At 34.2% G+C, this 27,863-nt stretch overlaps 2 protein-coding genes across 2 annotated transcripts; one reads left to right on the top strand and one right to left on the bottom strand.

Annotated features, from left to right (window-relative positions):
- Positions 1 to 5,943: 5,943 nt before the first annotated feature.
- Positions 5,944 to 27,796, top strand: LOC136803757 (phospholysine phosphohistidine inorganic pyrophosphate phosphatase-like). Its single transcript, XM_067060481.1, has 8 exons — positions 5,944 to 6,130; positions 6,602 to 6,791; positions 7,076 to 7,224; positions 7,724 to 7,787; positions 8,383 to 8,475; positions 9,060 to 9,151; positions 11,735 to 11,858; positions 27,674 to 27,796. Exons 1-7 carry the CDS (start codon positions 6,006 to 6,008, stop codon positions 11,826 to 11,828), a joined length of 807 nt encoding a protein of 268 aa, XP_066916582.1. The 5' UTR covers positions 5,944 to 6,005; the 3' UTR covers positions 11,829 to 11,858; positions 27,674 to 27,796.
- LOC136803756 (potassium channel subfamily K member 16-like) lies at positions 12,572 to 18,631 on the bottom strand. Its single transcript, XM_067060479.1, has 3 exons — positions 18,134 to 18,631; positions 14,652 to 14,753; positions 12,572 to 14,386 (listed from the first exon to the last, which is right to left on the bottom strand). Exons 1-3 carry the CDS (start codon positions 18,459 to 18,461, stop codon positions 13,890 to 13,892), a joined length of 927 nt encoding a protein of 308 aa, XP_066916580.1. The 5' UTR covers positions 18,462 to 18,631; the 3' UTR covers positions 12,572 to 13,889.
- Positions 27,797 to 27,863: the final 67 nt, after the last annotated feature.

Raw genomic sequence — 27,863 nt, 5'->3', positions numbered from 1 at the left:
ACTTGGACCACGACTAGGATTCGATAAATCACGTGTCTACGTAGGATTCGGTAAATTACGACTGAGGATTCGATAAATCACGACTAAGGATTCGGTAAATCACGACTAAGGATTCGATAAATCACGACTAAGGATTCGATAAATCACGGTAGGATACGATAAGCGAAATTTCTTAAAAGTTTGTTTTGGCGAAGACGAAGTCTTTGAAATAAATGCGGTTGACACATATATTTTAAGCTAGAAAAGGAAAAACACAAACTAATTTAGAACTATATACAAACTCGAAAGCTTAAGCTAAGATAAATCTCGATAAATCTCGATAGATCAAAAATATACAAATGTACAATACAAAACTATACTTACAAATTTCGTCACATATATTCACGATTGAATGCCAAAACAAATGCACGATATGCAAAAATCCCAAAGAATACTCTAAAGTTCGAACGAAACTCAAAACATTTCTATGTGTTAAATTCGAGAACAATTTTCTCTTACACGTCTCATCTCAACAAGTTTCTCAAGTGAAGTCCAAAAAAAGGCGATGGAAAAAACCTATACAGTAAAAAACTAATTAAAAATAGACAAAAGACGCACGATACAATACACATGACGATACGCACAACACATAACACTAAAATGCTAATTACCCAACGCAACATCATTAATTAGCCAAAACACCATGTATTCGATCTTTTTTGAGCTAACATGTAGAACTATGACAGGAGAAACTTTGATAGTGTGGAAGAGTTTTTCTGCATCTTCGGAATTGCCCAGATTGTATCTGTAAAGTAGTACCTGCTTCTTGATCTTTGGGGAATAACACAGTGGCATATCCAAGGGGGGATGGGCAGTTCTCCCAAAAAAAAATAAAAATTGACCAAAAAGGTCAAAGTTTTCCCAATAGAATGTTAAGGGTTCTGTAGTTTTTGTAACCTTTTTCTGGCTACATCTGACCTTTTTAAGGCATCCTTTAAGCTGCTTGACATTTCTTAGAAGTTTTTTTTTTACGTTTTTTACACTTTTTATGACCTTATTCTCACTAACTTTGAGATTTCCAATGCCATTTGTTAAGCTATTTGAACTTGCTTACAGCAAAAATTTACGCCTGCGGCGCATAAATTTCCTCTAAAAAAGGTGAAAATTTTTCCAATCTCGCCCCCCCCGAAACGAAAACTCGTGGCTACGCCTCTGTTACACCGTATGTTTGTGGCGGTTGAGTGAAGTCTTCAATACATAGTCTAGCGACAGTTTAATAGAAAAGGTGCCAGCGCACTTTTATCGAAGGCATCTGTATCATTTAAAGGCGATTTAACGATGGTATTTGTTCTGTAATTGAATTGATGATTGGATTACAAAGAATCGGAATCCCAAGTCTGAAATATAGGCTTGCGTTATGATATAGTTGAGATCTTCAAACTTTTGAATCACTATGACAACAAATCATGTGTTTCTAAAAAATTTAACCAACAAATACAAAAGACCTGAGAACACAGCTCTGAACTGGTAAAAGTTTTCGAAAGTTATGGGGATCGTGGACCCTATAGCAACTCTCTTTACTATCGAGGCATCAAACAGTGGAATAGTCTGTCTGAAAAAGTAGTTAAATCATCAATCATCAAAGATATAAGAGTTTAAAGAAGATCTTGGAAAGAGGAAATGTTTGGGTATGATTGAAAATGTCACTATTGTTGCATATCTGTAATATCTGTATCTTGTAATAAAACAAACCAATGTGTGAGTGATTTATAGATGCCCATGTGCTTGCTTCGGAATCTGTTAAGCTTTACTATTACTTAGTTGGGCCCCCAGCGGTTTGTGTTAATGCGTGAAAATCCATTTTTTATTGCGTGAATGCGTGAATCTGCCCTGTTTTTTGCGTGAACGCGTGAATTTTTCCTTCTCACCCAAATTTGTGCAAATTTTCCCTATCTTTGACAATTTCCCTGATTTCCCAAAAAATCGGGTTTGCATGAATTTGAGAAAAACTTGCGTGAATGCGTGTATTTTTGGTCCGCTGGGGGCCTCTTAGTTTGACCTGGTAATCAAACCTTTTAACCTAATCCATCGTGAAATAGGAGATCTACCTAAAGGGTTTAAGCGCCAGTTCTACAGACAGGATGTGATGTGATGTACCACAGATGCAAGGTATTGTAAAAACACACAAACGTATAACCCCAGAACTCATATCAATTGAAAAAAGTGGACTAAAAAACCATCTCGATGATAAAAAAAGAGATTTGCCATTTCCGTTAGCACTTAGCCCCTTCAAGCTCCCCACCTGCTAAGAAATTCTCAAAGGTTTATTGATGCTACATGGGTGTAAAAATAAAAATGACGATTATTTAGTTTTGCTTGATGACACCGATGGTTTCTTTGTAGCTGCCTGCTACGTAAGCGAACTAGATAAAGTGAATCTGTAATGAACTAGATTACCCTTGTGGGTCAAGCGAACAAAGAAAAGGTGGTCTAGAGAGTTAAAACCATTGGAATCTCTTCTACTTTCAATCAGTATTTCAGAGCATGACTTCTAGCCTTCGGCTTATATTTCATTGCTATTGCTTTATACTCTACATTACATCCTACATAACACATTACTCAGTAAAATTTCAGACTTTTTAGTATTAAGTGAAAAGAATGTTCAGCTCGAAAAATCCTTTTCCGGGGTGTCTACAGAATTGTTCTCATTAGTTGCAAGGTTTTAAGTTTTGTAGGGTCAAATTTTAGGCATTTTTCACGGTTTTCGGTTCATTTATTGAGTATCTTTAAGGTTTCTCGGGGCTCCATTTGATTTTGACTGGTAGTACAATACTCTTGAACGAGGTGTGTATAAAAGATTATTTCGTAGTATTCTCGAGATTACGAGAGAAACGAGAGAAGCAAGCACGCAATTTTTGTGGAAATATTGCTTGTATAGAAAGAGACTTCGGGAAAACACAAATCGAACCACAAGACAAAATGCTCTTTTTCAAGGTTTTCAAGGAATTCCTTTAGATCATGTACACTTTTCAAGATTGTTTGGTCTATTTTAAAGTTTCTTCATAAGCTTTTCAAGGTTTTCAATGTCCTGTAGTCACTCTCTTTTCAATAATTTGAAGCAAATGTCAAATTTTTGGTGGTGATGATGACATCATTTTAACACCTTTTGTACTTTTACTCACATTGAGTGCATTTTATGACTTTTTTGTAAGCAAAAAAGTTGTTCAGCATGAAAAACCTTTTCCAACGGTATATAATATGTCCATGTTCAGAGACATCAAAATTTCAAAAAAAATCCGCCATTTTGAAATTTCCACCATCATGGAAAATGCCCAAGGTGTGAAAAGTGTCACTCGATGGTTTTTCACTCCTAAGGACCTAACGAACACATTTCAATCAAAAAATTTCATGTGTACGCAAATTTTGGGTTCCCTAAATTAAGCCTGAAATTCCCCTGGACAATTAGGCAGAAATTCGTTCAAAAACATAACTTTTTGGTCAAAAAGCATCAACAGAGGAGATCAATTTTTGATTTTTTTCATCATTTTACATAATGGAGAATAACTTTTAGAGATACGAAGGCATTCAGTTTCCAAACTAAAGGGAATAGATTGTAAAAGTCAAATTTTGGTTAAAAACGGCTAAAATCGACTTTTGTCAAAAAACACCAAAGAAGGAGAGCAAAAAGCCAAATAATTGTTTTTTGACAGCAGTTTTCGTTTTTTTGTCGTGGTAAGATATAGTTCTTCCGTCAAAACCATTAAAGGGGTCATTTGTACCGGATTTCAGTTGCCAGCAGACTTGTTTTAGCAGTAAATTTTTGTAAAAACGCTGATTTTTGCAAAAAACCTCCAAGAAGGAGTGCAAAAAATGTTTTTTTCAAAAATTTTGAATTTTTTGCTAAAAGGCAATTCTATTGGTAGCAATTTTCAAAAAAAATTAAATTCTAAAAACCTTTACTTTGCTGACAGTCAGCATTTTTCTAAAACAGGTAAAATCGAAAAAACACCACGGAGGAGTTTAAACTCCAGCCTCGTTTTCAAAATCGTCCAGGATAGACTTTTTAAGACCTGGGTTTCCATAATCAGCATAGAATTTCCGTTCCAACGGTATATAACAACCCCATTCTTTTTTAGGGTTAAGCAAAAATGCCATTTTTGGATTCTGCTCCCCGACCAATAAAAACGGTATACATACATCACTAGTATAATTTTTGTCCTTGCCAGAGCTTTTTGAATCGTTCCTTGATGTGTAAGCCTGAAAAACATGATAAATACAAGAATACCTTGACTGAAATAACTTTTACAGTTCTATAACATTTTCACCTTACTCTACTCTTAAGAGGGGATTATAAGCTTTATAAAAGATTGAATGCCCGGGGATGCTATTTGAAAAAATATTTATTCAGTGTGTGGTGAATAAAGAATGAAATTTGCCTTTTTGGCTTCCATCCAATTCTTCTTCTAAAGTGACATAATCAATGCCATTCTCATCAATCATTTCACCATAATAGGTTTTTACAAAAGAAAATCGGAGATCACGATATAAAGCGCCTAGTAATCTCATAGTAATCAGACAAACTAACCATTTGTACAGCAGTTTTTGTATGTGCTTCGAGTGTTTGTTTTTTATCGTCAGTAACTTGCACCTTTGCTTCTTCATTGTAGCGTTTCAATACCCAATTTTTCTTCCAGAAAAGGGGATTCGTACCCTTAATTTTGTAAACGTTTCGAAAGGCACCGTACCCAAATACTGGTTCTATCACGTGAAACCAAGATCATCCTAAATCTCATTATGTAAATCAAAATCTTTGATCTTTACTGAAGTAGTTTGTTTCTGAATTGAATGACCGACTCTTATCATGTGAGACAATGACAGTGATTTCTTTACGGGTGGTGGTGTGGTAATAATGACACTGAATGGTTAATAGTAGCCTTTCTCTCTGTCTTAAAATGCTTGGATTTGGTTTTCTTTTGAAAAAAAAAAATTCAACGTTTATAATTTTCTAAACCAATCAAATGACTTGTTTTAAAGTTCCGTGCTACTTTAAGATATCTCAGTCAAAAATTGACAACTACATGGCAACCGAATCGGTTTCGATAGGGATCTATATTTTGACAGGTCAGATATGACCCGCGAGCGGGTCCTAAGGGTTAAGTATAAAACACAAAGAAAAGTCAATTTATAAATGCATTCAACCTATATGTAAATTGTTTTGGGCCATCCGGTAATAGTTTTATTATGTTTTCCGCTGTTGAGAATTTTTGATTTCTAAGAACGAAAAGAAGTTTCATCGATTAAAGCCATATGGAGCCTTGTTCTCTGGATATTTTTAATTTTTATAGGGTATCCAATAACTTATCCAATAGCTTTTTGTATTTTTTAGGAGTTTTATTTAGCAATTTTTTTATGCTTTTAGTAAGCTCTATAAATTAATATCTTGTAGAATGATTTTTTACCGATTTTCATCGAAATTTTGATTGTCAAAACAATACACGTTTTTTTTTTATAAGAACAAACTATATTAGAACATAAGGCTTCGAGGCTCAAAAATTTAAGAACATTCTAAGAATATTCTAAGGCTTTGGAGACTTAAAACATGCATTTTCTTAAGAAATTACATCAAAATGCTCAAAAAATGCTGAAAATAAGAACATTTTAAGAACATTTTTAGGCTTCAAATCCAAAAAACTAAGAACATCTGAAGGCTTCGAAAATTTTTGACGTTCTTATAAAAAAAACGTGTATATAACCAAGAATTTGTAAACATTGTTCCGGATTATCCTGTTTTTAGTCAACAATATTTTTTTGGCCTCGTCTCATACTTGGCAATTTAATAATATACTTAACGGAAGATAAAATTGGTTGCTTTTTATTTAAGGACCTTCACTTCTGATACTTAGTTAATATATGTTGGGCAAATGTTTATTTATTTCTTGTTTATTACAATCGGCATTTCCTTTCAGATACCATAAACAGATAATAATAAGAAAAACTGATAAATAGAATAATATAGAAATCCAACAATGTCACGTGCAAGTTGGTTGACGAGACCAATCAAAGGTGTTCTGCTAGACATCACAGGTGTCATATATAACACCACAACAACAGATGTATTACCAATAACAGGATCCGTTGAGGCTATCAAAAGGTACATCATTAATTTCAGTCCGATAATACAATTTCCTTTTACGTACAATATTGTCTCATCATCACATCACTTAATCCTTGTACTGGAAGCTGCATCAAATAAGACTCGAACAAAATTGAAAAAGACATACATTGATTGATACAAACCTTATTTTGCAGTCGACCCTTGTCAATTGGACACCATGTTTTATTGGGCCATATTTTATTGGGCCATATTCGATTACAAACTCTTTTATAAGCCCTCGGATCAAGGAAGACTTTTCAATAACAATTTCAAGCTTTTTCCAGCCACAAACAATATCCCTCAACAATTGCAACAATTGTGATAGCATGCTGTCAGTTTTGCCCAAAAATCTACGTTTTCATGCATTTTCTGCTACGAATTAAACTCTTTTATCTGGACATATTAAATCTGAATTGATCCCTTTGCGTTTTGACCAATGTTATTAACTTCTTCTTCCACCGTCTATAGGCTTAAAGATGCATCTATCCCAATTCGTTTTTGCACAAACGAAACCCAACTATCCCAGCAGAAAATTTTTGAAAGACTGCAATCTATTGGCATTCCATTGGAGGTTAACCAAGTATTTTCACCAGTACCAGCGGCACAAAAATATCTTCAGCAACATAATCTTCGCCCGTATGTGATTGTACACGAAAAGGTATCTACATATCATCTGTTAAATCTAATCCCTTAATCTCTGAGTTATATCTTTTTGTAAGAACAACGAGACTCAAAAACGTCTCAACAATTGGAGAAAAAACTGCCCGTGGAACAGCCTAGTTTTAAGCAAACTATCTATGGTTAAATGCTTTAAAAATGCCTCATTTAGAGATTTAGAACAGTTTTAAGTGCTAAGATAAGAACAGACGTACCTCAACCAAATTTCATTTATTTTTATTTAAATTCACTAAGGCACTAATTTGATGTAAACTTTCTGTTTAGGTGAAAGGAGAGTTCAACCATTTCAAACCGGAGAATGATCCTGATTGTGTTCTCATCGGTGATGCAACTGACAACTTTTCATATCAAAATATGGATGAAGCTTTTCGTGTTCTGTTGAAAAATCCAAAATTAATTGCAATGGGTTATGGGTAATTTAATTTTTAGAATGAGAACAGTTCATATATACTAAAAGTGCTTTTGGCTCTTTCTTTCGATGAAGATCCCGTACAATTCAGGTCTTTAAATCTAGATTAATAGCAATCATAATGCAGTGGTAGATCATCCAGCTACTGTACGCAAGGTTGTAAGTTCAACCCCAGCTGGGTCATACCAAAGATTCCCAAAAATGGTACCTGATGTATCTCTGATTTGATGCTCATTATTTAAGAGAAGGATCAAGGGTTGGTGGAGAGAGAAAGAGTGGTGCCCTCTCCTACCTTCGGGTTGGCTATCGAAAAAGGAGCCTTCGAGTCGCCTCCGACTTCAGTCACAGACTTACTTAAATCTAGAGAATTATGTACCGCTATATTGAACGTAATATTGATATTACGCAAGAAATGTCCATTGCTTCTATCTCTCCGATTAATTCTAAGAAAAAGAAGATTTTTTTTAGTTTTTACAATATTTCACGTATCTTTCTTTTTATAGCCGCTACTATAAGGAGAATGATGACCTATATCTGGATGTCGGCTCATATTCCAAAGTGTTAGAGGTATAATGAATGAATATACTGATCCGTTCTATTATCAATTCTCGAGTTTCAAGTCATTAAGTGTCCTAAAATAGTTTCAAGTCATTAAGTGTCCTAAAATAAAAATGTAATCGTCTCCGCCGTGGAGGATACATGTAAATGAAATCACTACCGTATGTTGGCCTAATGTCCATCTTTAAGAATGTCTTTTTAAGCGACATTTAGCGAAAATAAATCAACGTGAAATTTCTAGAATAGGTCAATCCTCGAAAATAGTCCACGCGAAAAATTTAATTTCTCGATTCGCGAAAACAAGTCTACGCGAAAATCAATCCACAAAGATACATACCTCATTTAATTCCGATACCCGGTTTTAGAGATGAGAGAAATAGTAAGATGGGAATCACTGATTGAAAAAGATGTTTTCCGTGCTGACGAGAATGCAAAGAAATAAAGTTTTAATCGGCGATTCTGACCTTCCTATCAATCCCAGCTCTCAAGATGGGTGTCAGTATTAAAAGAGGGATGTCGACGTTAGACCACATGGGCCCCGTCAAGTTTATGAACCGTTTATCCGTGATTGTAATAGGCGCTGCTCGATTTTTTCTTTGTTTAGTTTGCAACTGGAGTAGAACCAATCATAATTGGTAAACCTTCAAAAACATATTTCACAATGGCTGTTCAGGATATGGGTTTGAAAAATGAGGAGGTAACGTATATTAACCTAATTATTTTACTTAAAATCTTTTTTTTTTTCCCTAAAAAGTCATTTGCAACAAATCTGTTTTAAGAGCCCCCCCCCCCCCAAGCGGGTTGCGTGATAGAAATTTTTTTATAGCGTGATTACGTGATTTGAGCCGTGATACGCGATTTGGACTTTTTTTAAAGGAATGTGTGATGAGCCATTTTTCTTTGCTGATTTTCGTGATCGTGATTGAAGAAATTGCTTGATATCGTGATCAGAGTTACCGCTGGGGGGGGGGGGCTTTTTTTAAATGACGAAATGGCAGAAGACATATCTTAGATTTATAAATTTATCAAATGCTTATGGGATTCACCCAGAAATTCAGAAATTTTGTAGAAATTTGTTCAGATTTTGGAAGCAGTGTTGAATGTAGCTAGCCGTTGAATGTCTTTTATTACTTGAAACCTTTTTAAACAGATTAAAAATGACAACTTGAAAGATATTTCAGGTTGATATTATAGGAATTCTGCAAATTTGAGCCTTTATATGCTTATAAGCGTTATGCTTATAAAAACATGTATTTTAGCAAGGTCCTCTTTGGTTTATAGTGCATCATGGTTGGTGATGATATATTTGGCGATGTTGAAGGAGCACAGAAAGCTGGATTAAGAGGACTTCAAGTACGTACTGGAAAATACAGGTAAAGACATTGACTTCCAAGCACGAAAGGCTAAACTCGAGACTCCTGGATGGGAAATGAAGTCACTTATTTCCTTCGTTTTACTTATGGAAAGTAAAATCTATTGCTAGATTTCAAAAAATGCAGTCCTCAAAAACAGGATCCGCTAGATACAATCCATCATCATGATTGCGGCGCGTTTTAGGCGCGTTCAGATTAGAGATTCTAAAGATTCTTCATTACTAGCCTGTACTGACGGACCTGTCTTTTTCCTGATACGATTCCGTCGGTAGGCTTCTTAGAAACTGTGATTTATGTATGGCGCTTTTCCTGCGAAGAAAACGGATGATTTTTTTTGGACCTACCTTGGAGGTCCTATAAATTAACCGATGTCCGTCCGTCCGTCTGTCCGTTCGTTCGTCCGTCTGTTACCAGCTTTTCTCGAGATTGGCTCATTAGTTTTTTCTGATTTTTGGCACAATGATGCAAAATGGTAATGCCCAAAATGTGACGGAGCCCGATTTTCGAAAAAAATTCATTTCCGGCCGAAAATGCCGGAAATGTGCCGGAAAAACAGGTTTTCTGGCATTTTCTCAAGATTTAATCATTAGTTTTTTCTGATTTTTTGCACAAAGATGCGTATTAGCAATGCCCAAAACTTGGTGGAGTCCGATTTTTGAGAAAAAATCTTTTCCGGTCGAAAATGCCGGAAATATGCCGGAAATCACCGTTTTTGCAGATTTTCATCGGACTTTTTCCTTATATTTCGTAGTTTTTTCACACAAGAACAATATTAATAGCAATGCCCACCATGAAGCATGGTTCAATTGTCAATAAAACTGATTTTTGAAGCCGGAACTTACTAAAAATCGCCGGAAGAGCCGATTTTCGCCGGAAAAACGGTATTACTTGAATTTCTCGAGCTGTACTTTATATTTTTTAATGAAATTTTGCACAATGATGCAAAATGTCAATACCAAAAATGTGACGGAGCCCAATTTTCGAAAAACATATTTTTCCGGCCGAAAATGCCGGAAATATGCCGGAAATCGCCGTTTTTCTGGATTTTCATTGGACTTTTTCCTTATAATTGGTTGTTTTTTCATTCAAAAACATTATTAAAAGCAATGTCCACCATCATGCATGTTCTAATTTTCAATAAAATTGATTTTTGAAGCCGGAACCATTTAAAAATCGCCGGAACAACCTATTTTCGCCGGAAATACGGTATTTCTTGAATTTCTCGAGCTGTACTTTATATTTTTTTATGAAATTTTGCACACTGATGCAAAATGACAATACATAAAATGTGACGGAGCCCGATTTTCGATAAACATTTTTTCCGGCCGAAAATGCCGGAAATATGCCGGAAAACCCGTTTTTTTGGCATTTTCTCGAGATTTCATCATTAGTTTTTTCTGATCTTTTGCACATAGATGCGTAATAGCAATGCCCAAAACATGGCCGAGTTCGATTTTTGAGAAAAATTATTTCTGGCCGAAAATGCCAGAAATATACCGGAAATCGCCTTTTTTGCAGATTTTCATTGGACTTTTTCCTATTATTTCTTTGTTTTTTCACGAAAAATAATTATTGATAACAATGCCAACCATCAACTATGGTTCAATTGTCAATAAAACTGACTTTTGATGCCGGGACTTTCTAAAAATCGCCGGAACAGCCGAATATCGCTGGAAAAACGATTTTTCTTGAATTTCTCGAGCTCTACTTTATATTTTTTCACGAGATTTTGCCCACTGATAAAAAATGGCAATACCTAAATTGTGACGGAGCCTGATTTTTGAAGAAAAAAAATTCGGCCAAAAATGCCGATAATAATATGCCGTCAAAAACGGTTTGTTACCATTTTCTCGAGATTTCATTAATCGTTTTTCCCGATTTTTGCACAAAGATGTGTATCAGCAATCCCTAAGTGTGGCCGATTTGGATTTTTGAGAATCATGTTTTTCCGGCCGAAAATGTCGGAAGTATGCCGGAAATCGCCGGATTTGCAGATTTGAATTGGGCTTTTTCCATATATTTCTTTGTTTTTTCACTTAAAAAAATTATTGATAACAATGCCACCGTCAAGCATGATTCAATTGTCAATAAAACTTTTGAAATTTTCCAACCGGAACTTTCTATTTCTTTTTTCCCTAAACCCCCCCCCCCCCCATCAACAATCAATGATGAAATTTAATGCATTTTCGCTAACCGCTATATTTTCTTAATGATTGTTTTTCTCCTTATTGCTATCTAAGTTTCATCATCAGGTAGGTCCATTCAGCATGTTGCTTGTTTCATTTGATACATCCTGACTGACCGGGGACGACGGAAAATCAGCAACTTCTTCGATTTTTTGGGTCAAAGCAACGGTTTTTTTTTAATCAACCCGCCGTCTTGAAAAGGGTAGATGGAGAAACTCACGAAATACTCACCCAGGGATTGTCCGGGAAGATTGACGTCACTTGAAGTCCTAAGATTACGCGATGGAATATAAGGCTAGTTTATTACAATATCCAATCATTTAATTTTATACGGGTCAAATTATATGAGCAGTTTCTTTCGGCCTTATTGTTGCTACTTTCTTTTTTTGCATTTTAGACCATCGGATGAGCCTCATCCACAAGTGAAACCCGATGGCTATGTTGACAATTTAGCTCAAGCTGTTGACCTGCTGCTCAATCACCAACAATAGAAAACGGATGTAGTTAGATAACAGAGCATGGTATGATAATCTTTTCGAATTCTTGGAATTCTCTTGTATCTCTGTCTCAGTTCCAAAACTATTGAGTCGACTTAGAAGATATGTATACTTTAGGCAACCAAGCTTAGCAATTTAAAATTCGAATGCCTGAACAAAATTATTTTCATGAAGTTATGTATTTTCTACGGAAGCCGAGAAGGGACATTCAAACTTTCTTTTTTGTCGACTTTATACTTAATATTTGATTTTCAGACCTCGAAAAAAACGTTAGTAAAGGGGGGACTCGGGGACTCTCGATAAGTTCTATCGATTAACTAAAAATCGATTCACTCGAAAACTGCAGGAGATTCGAAGGGCAATTTTTTTTGTCAATTCTAAACTTTATTAGGAGCATAATATCAAAAATTTGCCCTCATCAACTAAAAGAAAGCAGTCTCGAAAAGACAAGTTAAATAAAAACAAACTTTTTTTTGAAAAAAAGAAAAAAGCACGCAAAAAAAAAAAGTTTTCAAAAATAAAAAAAAAGTCTGCAAAAAAAAAAGTTTGGATGTCCCTTCTCGGGGTCCGTAACTTTCTTCCTATTGATCTTGCCACCCTTTTCTACATCAATTTACACCTGTTAGTCCAGACACTATGGGGCATATGTCATCGAGCTGGTGACAAAGGTTTAGGACTAGTTTTAGGTTTCATATAACCGAAAAATATAATCAAATCAATTAGAATAATAGAACACATCTCATGAACACATCTTTTTTTTTGCATACATATTTTTAATGAGCATAAAAAATGAAAGACATTTAAAAACGTCCAAATGAAAAAAAAATAAAATAGTTTTGCCCTTACTTTCTTCACTCGACGTTGTAAAACAACACTGAGCAAGCAAGAAGCCTAATAATGATAAAAAAACTAACCTCTAGCCCCTAAACAATAAAATCCATGTTTTTAAAATTCTTACAAAATAAAAAGCTTTTTTTAAGAGACTTTGGTAAAGCTTCTAGCTGTCATGATATATATGTTATACTTCTAGTACGGCACGTAGTCTTTCCGGGGAGAGGGTGGTAGTGGGTTTACCAACTGACGGTGTGTTCGATGGCTTTCAGAATTGCGCCCTTAAAGTTCAGTAAAGAATCGATGATATTTATACCCTTACAGTGCATTTTTACTATCTTAAAAATCATACCCTTAACCGCCGCACATACCCGTCGGTGAATTTGCCTGACTGCCCCCTCCCCCCCGGAGTAGCTACGTTTCGTATTCTGAAATATGAAATATTGCCAAAAAACGATGATCATTTTTAGGACAAAAAAAACTGAGCCTGGAATAGATTCAAGCACCTTTGTAGAATAGTAAAAAGTACTTTAGGCGTACAATTTTTCGCGAGCAGAAACTTTCGCGATTTTCGCGAATTTTGGCCTTTTTCGCGAAAGTAAATGTATTTGAAAATTCTTAATAGGGCAATTCGCGAAAGTTTATGCTCGCGAAAAATTCTCAAAAAAAGTGGAAATCTATAAAATCTCGAAATCGTAATAATTATCGAATTTTCGGCATATTTTTATCCTTCCATGCCTTTTTAAAGTCGAAGAGCAACCGTCTTTATCAGATTTAAGGAATACTTTTCACTTTTAAGGCAATTTTCATTCGAAAATTCTCATTTTTATCCAACGATTCGCGAAAGTTTATGCTCGCGAAAAACATTTTTTCATCAAATTCGCGAAAGTAAATGCCGTGCATTCCGCGATTTTTCGTCCGCGCGAAAGTTGCTGCTCGCGAAAGCTTGTACGCCTAAAGTAGTGCGTAAAGTAGAAGATACATGAATATTTTCCTAAAATTAGGAATATTGTCGAGTCATGGAAGCTTAGCCTGAAAGAAGTTTTTTTTGGCTTGGCAACCGTCAGATTCCTGTCAAAGTCAAAGTCTCTTAGTTAATACAACAAAAATAAAAACAACCTATAGTTAGACATAAAATGTTTCCAAGAAACAAACGCGTTCATTATCATTTTTATATTAAGTTCAAGAAAGAGAGAAAGAGTATCATAGTATAGAGGATTGTTATCATTTTTCTATCAGAGTTTCATTTTCATGGAAAGTCTCATAATCATCACCATCATCATAATCTTCACGGAGAGAGACAAATTCCCAGTCTGTTTTATCCTCAAGCATTCTTGAAAGTGAAACCAATACACTTGACACGACAGAAAGGCCAAGCGTAATGTATATACCCGTCATGACAATGAAAAGAGCGACATGAGCATGCGACGCGCCGTTAAAACCTTGACGTGGTGTGGTTGGTACTAGATCACCGAAACCAATGGTGCTTAAGGTGACGAAACCAAAGTAACAACCTTCAAAGAAACTCCAACCTTCATACTTCATAGCAACTCCCGCCAGCAGAAGTAGCATTGATATCATTATCATGAATAACGTCACCGTAGTGAACAAGGCCACTTGTGTTTTCTCACCGTCTCGATCCAAAGCTGATTTTTTCTTCTTTCGTAATTTATCTTTGATTATTCGTCCGATTGTATCAATTGCAGAGACAAGTTTTTCACCTGAAATTTCAAGTTTCGATTATTTGTTTCATTTTCACGGTCTTTTATACAGAACAAAGTGTAAGAGAACATTCCTAAAATTAAGAACACTCTATGGCGTTATAGGCTATAGAACAAGTAAATTCGTTGGAAATTACACAAGAAATGCTGAAAATAAGAGCATTGTAAGACTAAAAGAGAAATCTTTCACTCAAATGAATGAAACTTTTTAATGAGCAGTAAAGGGAGTCATCTAATATATGAGAAAGATAATGAATGCAATTACCGAAAGATTTCAGCATCAAACCAGTCAGTGGAATACCAAAGAGGGCATAAAAAATACAAAATAGTCGACCAGCAAATGTTCGCGGTGCCATATGACCAAAACCTAAACAGAATAAGAAATAATTTGTACTGTTGACTTTCACTGATTCGAACTCGAATGGGCTTTTCCAGGAAAAAATTGAATATGGGGGTGGAAAATAGGAAGGAATTTTCTGTGATTTACCCCCCGGACCAAGTGACTTTTGGCCCCCCGGACAGAGCAAATTTACCCCCGGACAAGGCAAATTTTGATGATTTTTCGCTACCCCCCGGACAATAATATCCTCCACCCTCGATGTATGGACATTTTCTGGAAGAGCCCAATAGGGGATCTTATTTGTTCGAACTACAAAGAGATTCGAATTATACAGTGAAATAAATATACGAGTTATAGAAAGTATTTTAAGGGAGTTTCTCCTTGACCGGGGACAGGAAACAAGTTCGAATTATAGAAAGATTCGAATAAACGAAAGTTCTTAATGAAATTAGTCCACTCTTCGGCTCAATTACAGGGAGTGCTACTATTCCTATTCAATCTGTCAAAAGCTTTCAGATTCTCTAGACGCTTAAAAAAGCATGGTTCAGAACGCAGAAGTAACAATTGAACAATGTTTGAAAAACCCAAAGTGATAAAATGAAAAGGTTTTAAAACTTTCGTCAAGTTGAAAGTTAAGTTAAAGTCTCGATTATTTTCAAGAAAGAAACGCGACTCTAGAGGAGGAGGTTACTGAAATGTAAATTGATTTGGTTTGTCATCTTTTTTTCAATGCATTTGTAGCGATTTCTTCCCGCTGCCGTAACTTATTTTGAGGACGTAATTCAAGGAAATCTGGCAATGAATACACTCTTTTTTTAATAACCAGTAAATTTCTGATGAGGTTCGTCTGTACCTATTTTTGGCACTTTCAGCCTCAAATTATTATTTTTATTTCTTTATTATATTTCTTTTAAGTTTAACGGCTATTTTTACTAATTTTTCCTTTATATTATTTAAAATTAGCCATTCCAGGACATTCATTCAGCCATTCATCACTGTTCTAAAATTGTTCATTTTTTGTTGCATTCTTTTACCCTCATTGTTCTTAATAAAATTGTTCTTATAAAAGAGAGTGTTTTGATTTGAGAAAATTAAATTTCTTTTGGGGTCGATTTTAGATGCAGCAAGAGCGACCGACTCAAGCTAAAATGATTTACACGTTTTTTTTATAAAAAAATTTGAGAATTTTTGAGATTTTAATCTCCAAAATTTCAGAAAGAAAAAAATTTAATCTCGGTGGATGTGAAGAATACAGAAGTTTGAAGATTAACGTCAATGAATATTTTAAATACATTTCATACCATATTTAGTCGCTAAAAAGGGGGAAAAGAAGGTAACAGCTTCCTAATTGTAATACATTTTGAACAATGAGTGACGAAAAGTGAAAAATAAAACAATTAAGTAGGGAAAGGAAGTATAACGAAGAATGATACACTATTTTCCTTTGTTGTGGGAAACAAAAGACTAGTAACCATGGTTATTTTTATAGCTAGAAATTGATAACACTTTAGCACCCTATTGTTGATTTTATCACCATTCCATAACAAAAATACCCCCTTCTTCACCCTTGTGCTTTCCTTTATTCTCCCCTCCATCTCAGAGAGATTTTTAACCGTCTTTAGAGCCCCTTTAGAATTAGGAGTTATAAAAATATGTCGTATCGAAGATTAAAATCTGGTCCATATCTTAATCAGAGAAACTTAGTATACAATAAATTCTGCCATCGAACAATTTAGCTACTTAATTTAGGTATAGATTACATTTTGTCCCTGGAGAGGTCCTAGGGTTTTGGAGTATTGGGTTGCGTGTATTACCCTTTATGTTATTGATTATTGATAAAAGATGACCCCTTTGAAAGACTTTTCCCAAGGGCATATTGCACAGTAACTACTTTGCGAATTCATTCTGTTTTGGGTCGCTAATTTAGGATCTTTTATTTTATTTGTACCTTAAGAGGGTACACTTTCGCGAATCGGTCTCTTTTTTACCTAATCTTGCATTTTGCTTGGGGTTTTGACAAAGACCATGATTATAATTTTTTTGCAAGGACTAAATTCCGCGAAAAATTAAACATCCTATACAGCCCTAAACACCCAATACAGCCCTAAACAGCAATAATTTGCGAAAATCGCGAAAATAAATCAACGTCAAATTTATTCCAATTTACGGTGAACGGAAAACTTCGTGAAGAAATTTTTTCTTTAATTTAATTCACCAGTCTGTTATGTCTAAAAGACGATTTGGAAGACAGGTTCTACATTATTTGATGAGTTTCATCTAATGGATATTTATTTCATTTGAACTATTTTGCTAACTTATTTTTCATGGTTTTCCTCATTTGAATGGTCGTATGTGAAATCCTTCAAAAGGCCAGAGGTCACAAAAAGTAATATATTGGGAAATTGTAATCAAAATGAGTTGATTTTCAAAGAAAAACTTGAATCATTTCCTCACATGATGAAAATGTTTACATGTTTATTTTATAAGAAGAAACTACATAAGAACGTAAGGATTCGATGGCCATTATATTAAAAACAAGTTGAGAACATTATGTAAGGCTTTTTCGGACCCAAAAACACCCAATTTCTTCGGAAAATTGACCAAAATAATGGTGAAAATAAGAACATATTGAGAACAGTTTTAGGTTCAAAAATAAAAAATAAGAACATCCGAAGGCTTCAAAAAGTTTGGATGTTCTTATAAAAAATGTGTATGCTTCTAAATAATGTTCATTTACGACCTCCTTCTTGTCAAGAACAGATTCCCCAAATGATATAAAACACGTCCATCAAACGTCCCGAACGACAATTATAAAGCTAGATGAACTGTTAAAGCAACGTTTTGTGGCAACTGGTTTTCACATGAATGATCAATTCTTTTTACTGTCAATAAGACTGACAAAACGTCTAACTTTCTAATTTTTTTCTCATGCTTCTCATACGATGCTTCTAAACAGTCATACCCAACGCAAAAAGACTAAATAATGATAAGGCAAAGGCGGGTGGGATTGGAATTCCAGTAAGAAAATCAAGCAAAATTTTTGTCATTTTAGGAGAGTTCTCGATGGGGATGGTTTCGGAGTGCATATTTTCTATTGAATTTCAAGTGGGGATGAAGTCTAAACCAATTTTCCAGTGGGGCTGAAACTTAGGGCATTTTTCTGAAATCTTTTCCCTAATTTTCTGGTGAGGTGGGTCTCATAAGGTCTCTATCATGGAGATGTTGAGACACGGGATCCGAATTTAATAAAGAAATTTTCATGACAAAAAAATTGACGACGATTAAATTGACGATTAAAAGTGATTCAAAAACATCAATTCCCAATGCAACTACTATAATGGGACCGCGAAATTTAATCCTCGCGAAAATTTATTCCATTAAACTAACACGAAAGAAATTAATCTTACCTATTGTTGTAAGAACAGTTGCTGTGAAAAATACAGAACCAAAGAAACTCCAACGATCAAACTCCACATCGAAATAACCATCATCGACAGCTCTTCGAACTTCTTCAACAAAATCCTCGAAGACAGTATCGTTAATACCATACGTCTGTTGAAACAATCGCTTTCGTATGCGAAAATGATTCTGTTCTTTTGCTCCTTGTGTTGATTCGAGCGTTTTGAATATAACAGCCCCCAGAAGAAGATATGCTAGAAATATAGCGGTCCTAAGTAGTAAGTTTTTAGTAGGACCCGGTAACTGGGTGATCCAATTGATAAAAAATACACCCATTTCTTCCAAATGTGCGCAATATACAAGTGCAATCTACTTTTCCGAATATTTATTACCGTCTACATCGTCACTATTTCTTTGAAATGCCATCCAAAAAAAAGGGGTTTTCACCATGTGCCTTCCAATATATATTTGTTAAAGCTATGACGAGATGGAAGTAGAAAAAGATAAAGAAAAAAGGAAATTTTATAATTTCGATGTGAGTTTGTATTGACAAGTTGGCACTTTGGTGTTGTGTTTTACTTTCCCTTGTGAAAAATAGGAAGAACCCAGCAACATTGTTCATGCTTGTGTATCTATCTATCTTGTGTCCTTTCTTTTCTTTCTTCAAATTCATTCATATACATATCTTTCTTGTATGTTTACTTCTATACTATCAATCATTCGATAAATACATGCTCTTTTTATAAGAACAGGCTTTCAAGAACATATACATTAAGGGAAGAAATTTTGGTGGATTTGATGTGTGCTATTTCAGGCTTTAAAACAGGTTTTTCCTTTTAATGGCGTTTTTTGGACAAAAATGTCCTTCGTCCGCCAAATTAAATTCCCTCTGAAAAATTTTTTTCGGCCATGGGCCAAATTAAATTCCCACCAAAATCTCTTCTTTTAATGTAGCTCAGTTTTGGCCAAAACTCAATAACAAAATAACAACAATCCCAGCCTCAGATCTCAAAGATAGCTAAAAAATACTGATTCTTAGCCATTTTTAAGTTAATTTGAGAATAGAAAAGAATTTTATGTGAAAACTAAAAATCACAAATAATAACAACAGCTGAGCCTCTTGCTAGATCAAGTGCTTGAAAAGTGTTTTGGGAATCACCAAAACTGAGTACGATGCAGGCCCAAAGCGCAGAAATCTAAAAAAGCATCGCCTAATTTATACCAATTGTTTCAAAATAGAGTGATGGGTTACTTTAAACATATAAATTATAATCGTTCAAATCAGCAAAAAAACGTGCTTAGATTTTCAAATCTTTACTTGAAAACAATAGAAATTCAACGTAAAGACTGTGTAAAGACTCATTTTTAGAGATTTCAAAAGGTGTTTTAAATTTAGAGGTGTTTCTCTGGACCATAAAGGTATCTCTAAGCCAAATATCAAAAGTCATCTGATAATCCTTTAAAAGAAGATATTTTAGCGGGAAAAAAATTGGCGAAAAAGGAAAGTTTACCAGAAATCCGCTGATTTTAATTCAATCATTCCTTAGAGCACGTTTTTTTGCTGATTTAAACGATTTTTATTTAAGAATATGTTGCATTTTTTCTACCTATCCACCAAATTAAATTTCTGCCTAAATTTCTTTCTTTAAAGTATCACGCAATGATTTCGATGAATATGAACGACTCAAAGATTTTACTTTTACTTCTTACTCAGTTTTAGGTATTACACGTTGGGATAATTTAATCGGATTAAATTTCGCGAGATTAAATTTCGCAAGTCAAAGTTTTGAAAAATTTCGCGTGGATTTAATTTCGCGAATAAGCCTAAAAACAGCTGAAAATAGGCATTTTTTGCCACAAATGGAGACTTTGGATTGAACTGGTTTCTACACTGAAAATGCGATTTTAAAGATTTTGTGGTGGATTTAATTTCGCGAGTCAGGAATCTCACGCGTTTTCGCGAGTTTTAATTTCGCGAAAATGGCAAAAATTCGCGAAATCGCGAAATTTAATCTCGCGAAAATTAATCCGTGATGAAGATTTTTTTCTTCCAGAATTTTACTAATTTTAATCACATTTATTCTCGCGGATTTTAGCCTTTTGCGCAAAAGTAAAACTCGCAAAATCGCTTGAGATTTGCAAAAAACGCTGAGCTGCAATTTCTAATTTCTTTCTCATTTCTGCTTCGCGATATTAAATCTCGCAGTAAGCGAATTTAAGAAGATGTTCATCGTTAAAAGATTTGCAAAAAAACATTATTTCAATCAAAAGAAATAGCTTCAGATGTTTCGCTTTAAAAAAGGTCACTTTTCACTGTTTTTGACCTTTTTTATTTGAAATCAGTAATCAGCTTCATATTTTTCGATTTTTTTCGTGATGATGATCTTTTAAGATTCACTGATGCAAATTATGGTCGCATAATAGAATCCACAAAACAATACCACACTCTTGCGATTATCTTTTCAACAAAAAAAAATCACAATCTCGTTTTAAATTCAATCAAAATCAAAATTCATACTTCTAATTTTTAAGCAAATTTGACAAGAATTTCAATAGATTTTGCTTTATTTCAAGTGTTTATACGAAAAGAAAAACAGAAGACTATGTAACTAAAATTTTTGCCTTTAGATGTCGTCTCACGGCCTCATACTTCTCATAGTAGTATTATTTCAACCTTTTTCTTGTTTGTGGCTACAGTTGAAAAGGTGTGATGAGAAGAAAAGAAATCTTTCTTCGGAATAACCTGAATTATTGATGATGAAAAAAAGTAAAGAGGACCCCCAAAAAATAAGAAAAAGATATAATAACTGTTATGAACACTGTTACAATAGCAAATGTATGTCAATTTCCCTATGCCTTTATTGTGCACGACTACGTTTTCTCTCCTTGTCTCTCCTATATTTTCTACTAAATGAAAACTTTTTTTATGAATACTGACGTCTTTTTTATGTGATTTAGTATTTCCTATCTTCTCCTCTTAATAGTGCAAATTACAAGGTTCCTACCCTTTTTCATCCCCAACGGGAACCTTTCCCTTTTATCAAGCTGTTTCTTTTTCTGAATTAACTTTTTTTCTCAGTGACCTACAAATTTTATGTCTGTGGCTTTTTGTTTTATTCATATCAACCTCAACCGACCTTCTTACTGTCGTACACCAGTAATATTTGATAGAAGTATTCTATAATTACTTAACCAAAATTGAAATACTGGAATAATTTACATGACTTTACAGTGGCTTCGAATCCTGTAGAGTAAAGAGTCGCCACGAATTAATTCAGATTCAATAAAATTACCAAAAATTGAGATGAAACAAAAATTTCACTAACTAAAGATGACTCAAATACATGACACACCATTACATTAACTTCAAATTACTTTTGTTTTAGTTTGGTCTTGTTGCATTCGAATGTGATTTTGCTGAATAAATAACAATAGCAAAACGAAACAAAAGTTTTAAAAAGTATTTATAATTGGTGTTAATTTACTCGTAAACTCAAAAGTAAAATTCTCGAAATTCAAACATCGATTTTTAATTTTTTTTGATAAAAATACTTTCACTGATTTCCTTTCTCCTCCTATTTTCAGAAAAATAGTAAATTTCTTCCTTCTTCTTCTGCTTGTGTGCTGTTTGTTCGAAAATAAATCACCCGCGTTTTTATTATTATTGGTTACTTGTTACTTTTTTTTGTCCCTATTCTTCTTTTTCGTGTTCTTTTGTTGTTCTCTTTTCTTCCAAGATGATCTGTGTTTAATTTTTCATTATATATCCATTCTCCTGTTTTGTCTTTACTTTTTCATTTTGTTGTCTCCCCCCATTATAACAGCTTCCCCCAATATCTAGATAACACTATATAGGTCCATTTATTATAGAACGTTTTATTTCGGATAAAAGGGAGCTTTTGAGAGTAAACCAGATATGTTTGTGAGAAAATAAGGAGATAACCTTTCAGAACTAAAACAAAAACGATTTTGATAAGAAGTAAATTATGAAAAAAGACCGAACGAATTATTATATGCCTACGATCAGTGAAACATCCTTTTTGTGAAGAAGAGAGCCTTCTGTTTTCTCTTAATTTCTGTTTTTCATTTTCGAATTATATCTCTTGTTTCCCCCCTAAGGGCACATATGCTGTTATAATTTGTTATTTAGCTATATATACATAAAAGAAGATATCAGCCTTTTTTATTTTTGTCTTTACTGTCCATTCTTTTTATTAAGCGACCACTCATTGCGCACGTTATCAATTTCTTTGTTATTTGAAACGAAAATGACAGTTGTAGGTCCTTTCCAGATCGTCTTCCTATGTTATCTCTTTATTTTATCATTTTATGAAAGGGGTATTCCAAAACACATACCCTGCATGTGGTTATATAACTACAACAAAAAGAACTCTCTCCTGTTAACCTATTTTCAGCAAAATTTCTTGATCTCCTTACTTGAAGCCTCTCTGCAAGTATTTTATAATATTATAATATTTTTTCCCCAGATTTTCCTGCCTTGCTAATATTTAACACAACGATTTTCTGAGAACAGCATGGACGAGCATGCAAAACTATGTAACTGCAACACCAAAACGACGCTCGAATTTATTCTCAAAAAAATTTTGCTTCAGTTCTCACTTTTACCTTAGGGAAAAATCTTTACAGGAACAAATTTTCGCGGAATAAAGTTTTGCGGAATTTAATTTCGCGGTTTTCGCGAAACACGAATATTCTCAGGACTAAAAAAAATCACCTCGTTGGTCTTTGGTCTTTTTAGGGCAAAATAGGCCTAGGGGCGGGGGCACTCACATAGTCCGACCCACGGCATGTACCCCCCTTAAGGGTACGTTTTCCAAGACCCTCGAAATGCACTGCAAGGGTGTTCTTTTTGATGGATACACTATAAAAACACACCGTGTTTGGGGATTGCAAGTCTGACATTAAAATCTGTATCTGTATAGTTTTGACTCGCACTCCATTTGATTTGATCTCAGGTTCATTTTTAGGTGGCTTAAGCGAAATAAGTTATGCAATCATACTACACTGTAAGGGAGAGAAACGTTCGGTGAAATGCACTGTAAGGGTACCTTTTCACTGCTCAAGGGCTGTACTTAAGGGTCCGATTTTGAAAGCCAATTTTTTGGCGGCACATGCCGTCGTTTAGAAATCGAGTGCCCCCGGAAAAATAGGTCATTTTGTAAACAAACAATTCTAAAAAGGTACTTGATTTTCAAAGTTCGCAATATTTCATTTTAGAGGTACACTGGCATTAAGAAATAATGTATTTGTACTAAAAATGGCTTTCAAAACTTTTCCTGAATTATGCTCGTACTGCCCGACGCTTTTAAAGTCATTTCTCATCACATGTTCAGTAAATTCCACTACTACGGTGACATTCTTTTAAAGGCCCTACTGGAGATTTTTAGTACGGGCCAGAAACTATTGTTGATAAGTACTGAAAAATTTGCTTTTAAGTTTTTGCTTATGCAACTTTTAGAATTTTGTCTCAAAAAAGGCGAAAATTTGCGAAATTAAATATCGCAAAGTTAATTCGATTAACAAACTTTGTAAGAACATAAGGCTTTGACGGCTAAAAATTAAGAACAAGTCAAGAACATTTTAAGGCTTCATGGACTCTAAAACACCCAATTTCTCAAAACAAAAATACTCACAAAATGGTGAAAATAAGAACATTTTGAGGCTGAAACTCAGAAAGTTAAGGACACTCAAATGCTTGATAGATTTTGTATGTTCTTATAAAAAAGGTATATGTTTTTCAAAAAGTAAAAAAAAAAAACACTCAAACCGAAGAAAGTTCATTGTTCTGAAACGACCTGAGCGTAGTATTAGTTTTCATTTTAACACAAAATGTGATCTGATATTCAGGATTTATATTTTTATGTGGTGATCTTCAATCACGGACAAAAGGTCTATAGATATTTCAAAAATGCATGAAAGATTTCAAAATAAGCTCTGAATACCCATTTTTACCAGAGGCAGTGTCGTTTTTATTGGATTTGGAGAGTTTGGGTTACAATTCCGGAAGCCAAAGAATACTAAGGTTCAAATCCCTGGGTTCAATGAGCTTGCTCTTCAACTTTTTCGAGAAGACATCAAATTAGACCACACTTGAGATGGTTTAATCAATTATAAACTACAACTTCTCAGAGCTCTCTGTTGCACTCACCACCTGTGTGGCTGAAATTCACCCATTTTCAGTTATTTGGAAGTCTAGAAATCACAAGGACTGCTAGCAAGCCTGTAGGTGTCTTCTGCCAAATAAACACTTGTGGCCCATTTGGGAATTTCCCAAGTGTCAAAAAAGCTTTTCTTAGCACTATATGTTTTTTTATAAGCATATGTTTTTTTGGGAAACAAGCTCAGTTATGTTTAGAGATATTTTAGACTCAGGCTCGAAGTATGTTTATCATATGCTTATTTTTCCGAAAAAATAGGATAGGAAAATAAGTAATACATGTTTTTTTTATAAGCAATTGTCTGTCCCTATCTCAGGCTCGCATTATGCTTAGCATTCTATTGTTCTCAAACAATAGAGCCATTGTTTAGGTACCAAAAACTGAGCCTGCATATGCTTATAAACGTTATGCTTATAAAAGAAAAAACATGTACATCTATTAGAAATTTTTTTTAATTTTTCACTTACACACCTCAAAAGCTAGCTCAGTAATATGCTTGTAATATGCTTATTTTTTAGACAAATTTAGGTCTCGGTATGCTTATAAACGTTATGCTTATAAAAAAAAACATGTATTGGGGAAGGTCTACAGACCTTTTGTCCATGATTATTGATGCAAGTACATGCCGGTAAACTTTTTGCTTAGCTTTTCTTATTTGCCAGTAATCCATCTTGATACACGTTTTTTGTGTAAGAAAAAACTATATAAGCAGCTTTTAAATTATTCCTATCTTAGGGCCAAAACAACAGCCTTATTCATAATTGCTAGATGTGATTTTGAAATTTGGATTTATTAACACGTTTTTGCTTGTAAGCTAACATTTGCTTGTGATCATGATACAAGAAGTATCGAAACGTCAAGGATGAACAAAATTTTGTTTTTCGTCTTTACTTTTTTTTTGAGAATAACCTGGCCCAGAAGAAAAATTTTTTCAAGCCTTATTCATATTCTTGTATGCTTTTTTAAATGAAAAACTGTTACTCTTTTGTACTTAATTGGGCTCTTCCAGAAAAAAACCGTTCATGGGGGGTGGAGGATGAATTGTCCAGGGGTATTGAAAAAATACCAAAAAATTGCAATGTCCAGGGGTTAAATTCCAATGTCCAGGGGTAATTTTTTGTGTCCACAGGGTTGATTTGATGTTTGTCCAGGGGTATAACCTGTGTCCAGGGGGTTAAAAATCAAAATGTCCAGGGGTAATTCATGAAAAAAATAATATATCCTCCACCCCCCATGAACGGATTTTTTCTGGAAGAGCCCATTGTAGGGATGGGTGGAGTAAGCAGGGGGGGGTGGTACTTCTTGTGAAGAAAATCCATAAAATGGGGGGAGGGGGTTCAATATTAAGTTATTTGGGGGTGATTTTCCCAAAAAAACCTTTTTGAGGAAAGTTTCATAAAATGGGGGGTTATTTTAAAATTCTACACGCTTTTTTTATAAGAGTACACTTATATGAATGTCCATGATGAAAATTGCCAAAAAATTAGGAATACACGTATTTTTTTATAAGAATAATGTACTTTGGAGCAGGGTCAAGTATTCTTATAAAATTGTCAAAATTGAGGGTAAAATATTCTTAACATATTCTTACTTTTTTTAGACTTGACTTATTTACAAACTTGAGAAATGATCAATTTGAGAGTTTTGGACTTTTGAGTGAACATTTGGGTTAAAATTGCATTTCTTCCTCAAAGCTTAACACTAAATCTCTAACAAATGAAGCAGTTTTTTATGTTAACCAAATACAAAATGACTATATTCTTATCAAATTTTGTGAAATTCACCCTAGGGGTATTCTTAGGGTATTCTTACGATTTGGCCAATTTCACCCTGATATTCTTATGGAAGATATTCTTATAAAAAAGCGTGTATCGTAAGAATATAACCATCATGGAATTAGGTAACAAAATCTAAGAATACCATTTACAGTAATTTTAACTGTAAATTGCCAGTTTTCCCCCAGTAAGACTCAAAATTTGTCATTTTTTGCTTCAGATGTGTATTTCCAGTTAAATTTTGGTTAAATTTCGACCCTAACTTAAGAAAATACCCTAAAGGGCTACTTAGACTACACAATATATTGACGAACAATATTCGACAATATGGTTTGCGGACCGTAATGTACGAAGTAAACAACAGGTACTCTATTATAAAAAGGAATTTTCTTTCGGTAAACAATCCCCCTTTATTGTTGGAATATTGCAAATCGAGCTGACAATATATTGCGGACACCTTTTCAATATATTGCCGACATTCAGCAATATATCATCAATATATTGCCTGACAATATATTGTGTAGTGTATGTAGCCCTTGAATATTTTAGTATGATTTTCCCAAAAAAAGTTAAGAATATCCATGATGAAATGCAAAACAATTCTTGTTAAAAAACGTGTGTATGGGTTGATTTTTCCGAAAATTACAAAGTGACCCCCCTTACAAATTAAGCACAACAGAGTAGGTACATCAGCACTGATTTTCAAGCAAAGTAAATAAAATCCTGGCGAAAATCCTCCTTATTCCTTCCTATATGCTTTAGAATATTTTTGACACGAAATTATCTATTAAGAGACTTTCTTTAAGTGTTCATGGATACTAGAAAATTATAGCGTTTAGCTTATGTACTTCCTCCTTGTAATTATGACTTATTTTAAAGGCCTGTTCACATCATGCGAAAAACCTTTAATGTCGAAATAACAAAACAAAATAAATTTGTAAATTAATATCGAAATAGCCAGACGATGATTGGAAAAAAAAACATAATCAATCCATTCGTCTTGATTTTCCACGAAAAACAATAAACGTTGCATCGTTGCTTCGTCAAATTCACCAAGACTCATCCAGTTGAATCTTTGATTGTCATATTTGCCGTGTCAATTCAAGACAGACTTAAGTCCATTTTTTCGAAAATTGACTTAAGACCATAACCCCCTATTTCAGCATGCACGCTTTCCAAAAACGGCCTTAAGTCCACAGAATTCTAATGGGAAAGAGGTGTATTTTGCAATTCAAAAAAAAAAAATTTAGAATGTTCCATAATATATCAACCATAAACAGCCTTAAGTCCTAAATGTTAGTGCAAATTTTATTTCCTATGAAGCATTGACATGAAATGTGTAGCCTTAAGTCCAACACATCTCAACCTTTAAAGTCAATTATCTCAAAATGGAAAAAATGGACTTAAGGCTATCTTGAATTGACACGGCGTAGAGTCGCATAGATACAGCCTGATTAAAGGACAAAATTGAAAATAAGCTGACGCTTGGTGAAAGTTAATAATCATCATAAAACTGAAACTGAAACTTAGTTTATTTATCCAATGTAGACCAGGCCTTAGTCTTAATCATACTTCTCCATTCTATATGTTTCAGGGGCATTACGTAATTGGAACAGGAAGACAGATTGAATGAAGAAGAGGTTAATTACCGTACAAAATTACTCTCAACCAATTAAAAATAAATCGATCTGTTAAATCTATGCTATTGACATTTTGTGTTATGTACTGTGACAGTGTTGGCGACGAGGCAGATTTTTTTGAGGAAAGTTATTGGTTCTTTAATT

The sequence above is a fragment of the Clytia hemisphaerica genome, unplaced genomic scaffold (assembly GCF_902728285.1).
Source record: "Clytia hemisphaerica strain Z4C2 unplaced genomic scaffold, Clytia hemisphaerica genome assembly, whole genome shotgun sequence".
NCBI classification, from domain to species: Eukaryota; Metazoa; Cnidaria; class Hydrozoa; order Leptothecata; family Clytiidae; genus Clytia; species Clytia hemisphaerica.
This window is presented reverse-complemented; position numbering and strand designations above follow the sequence as displayed.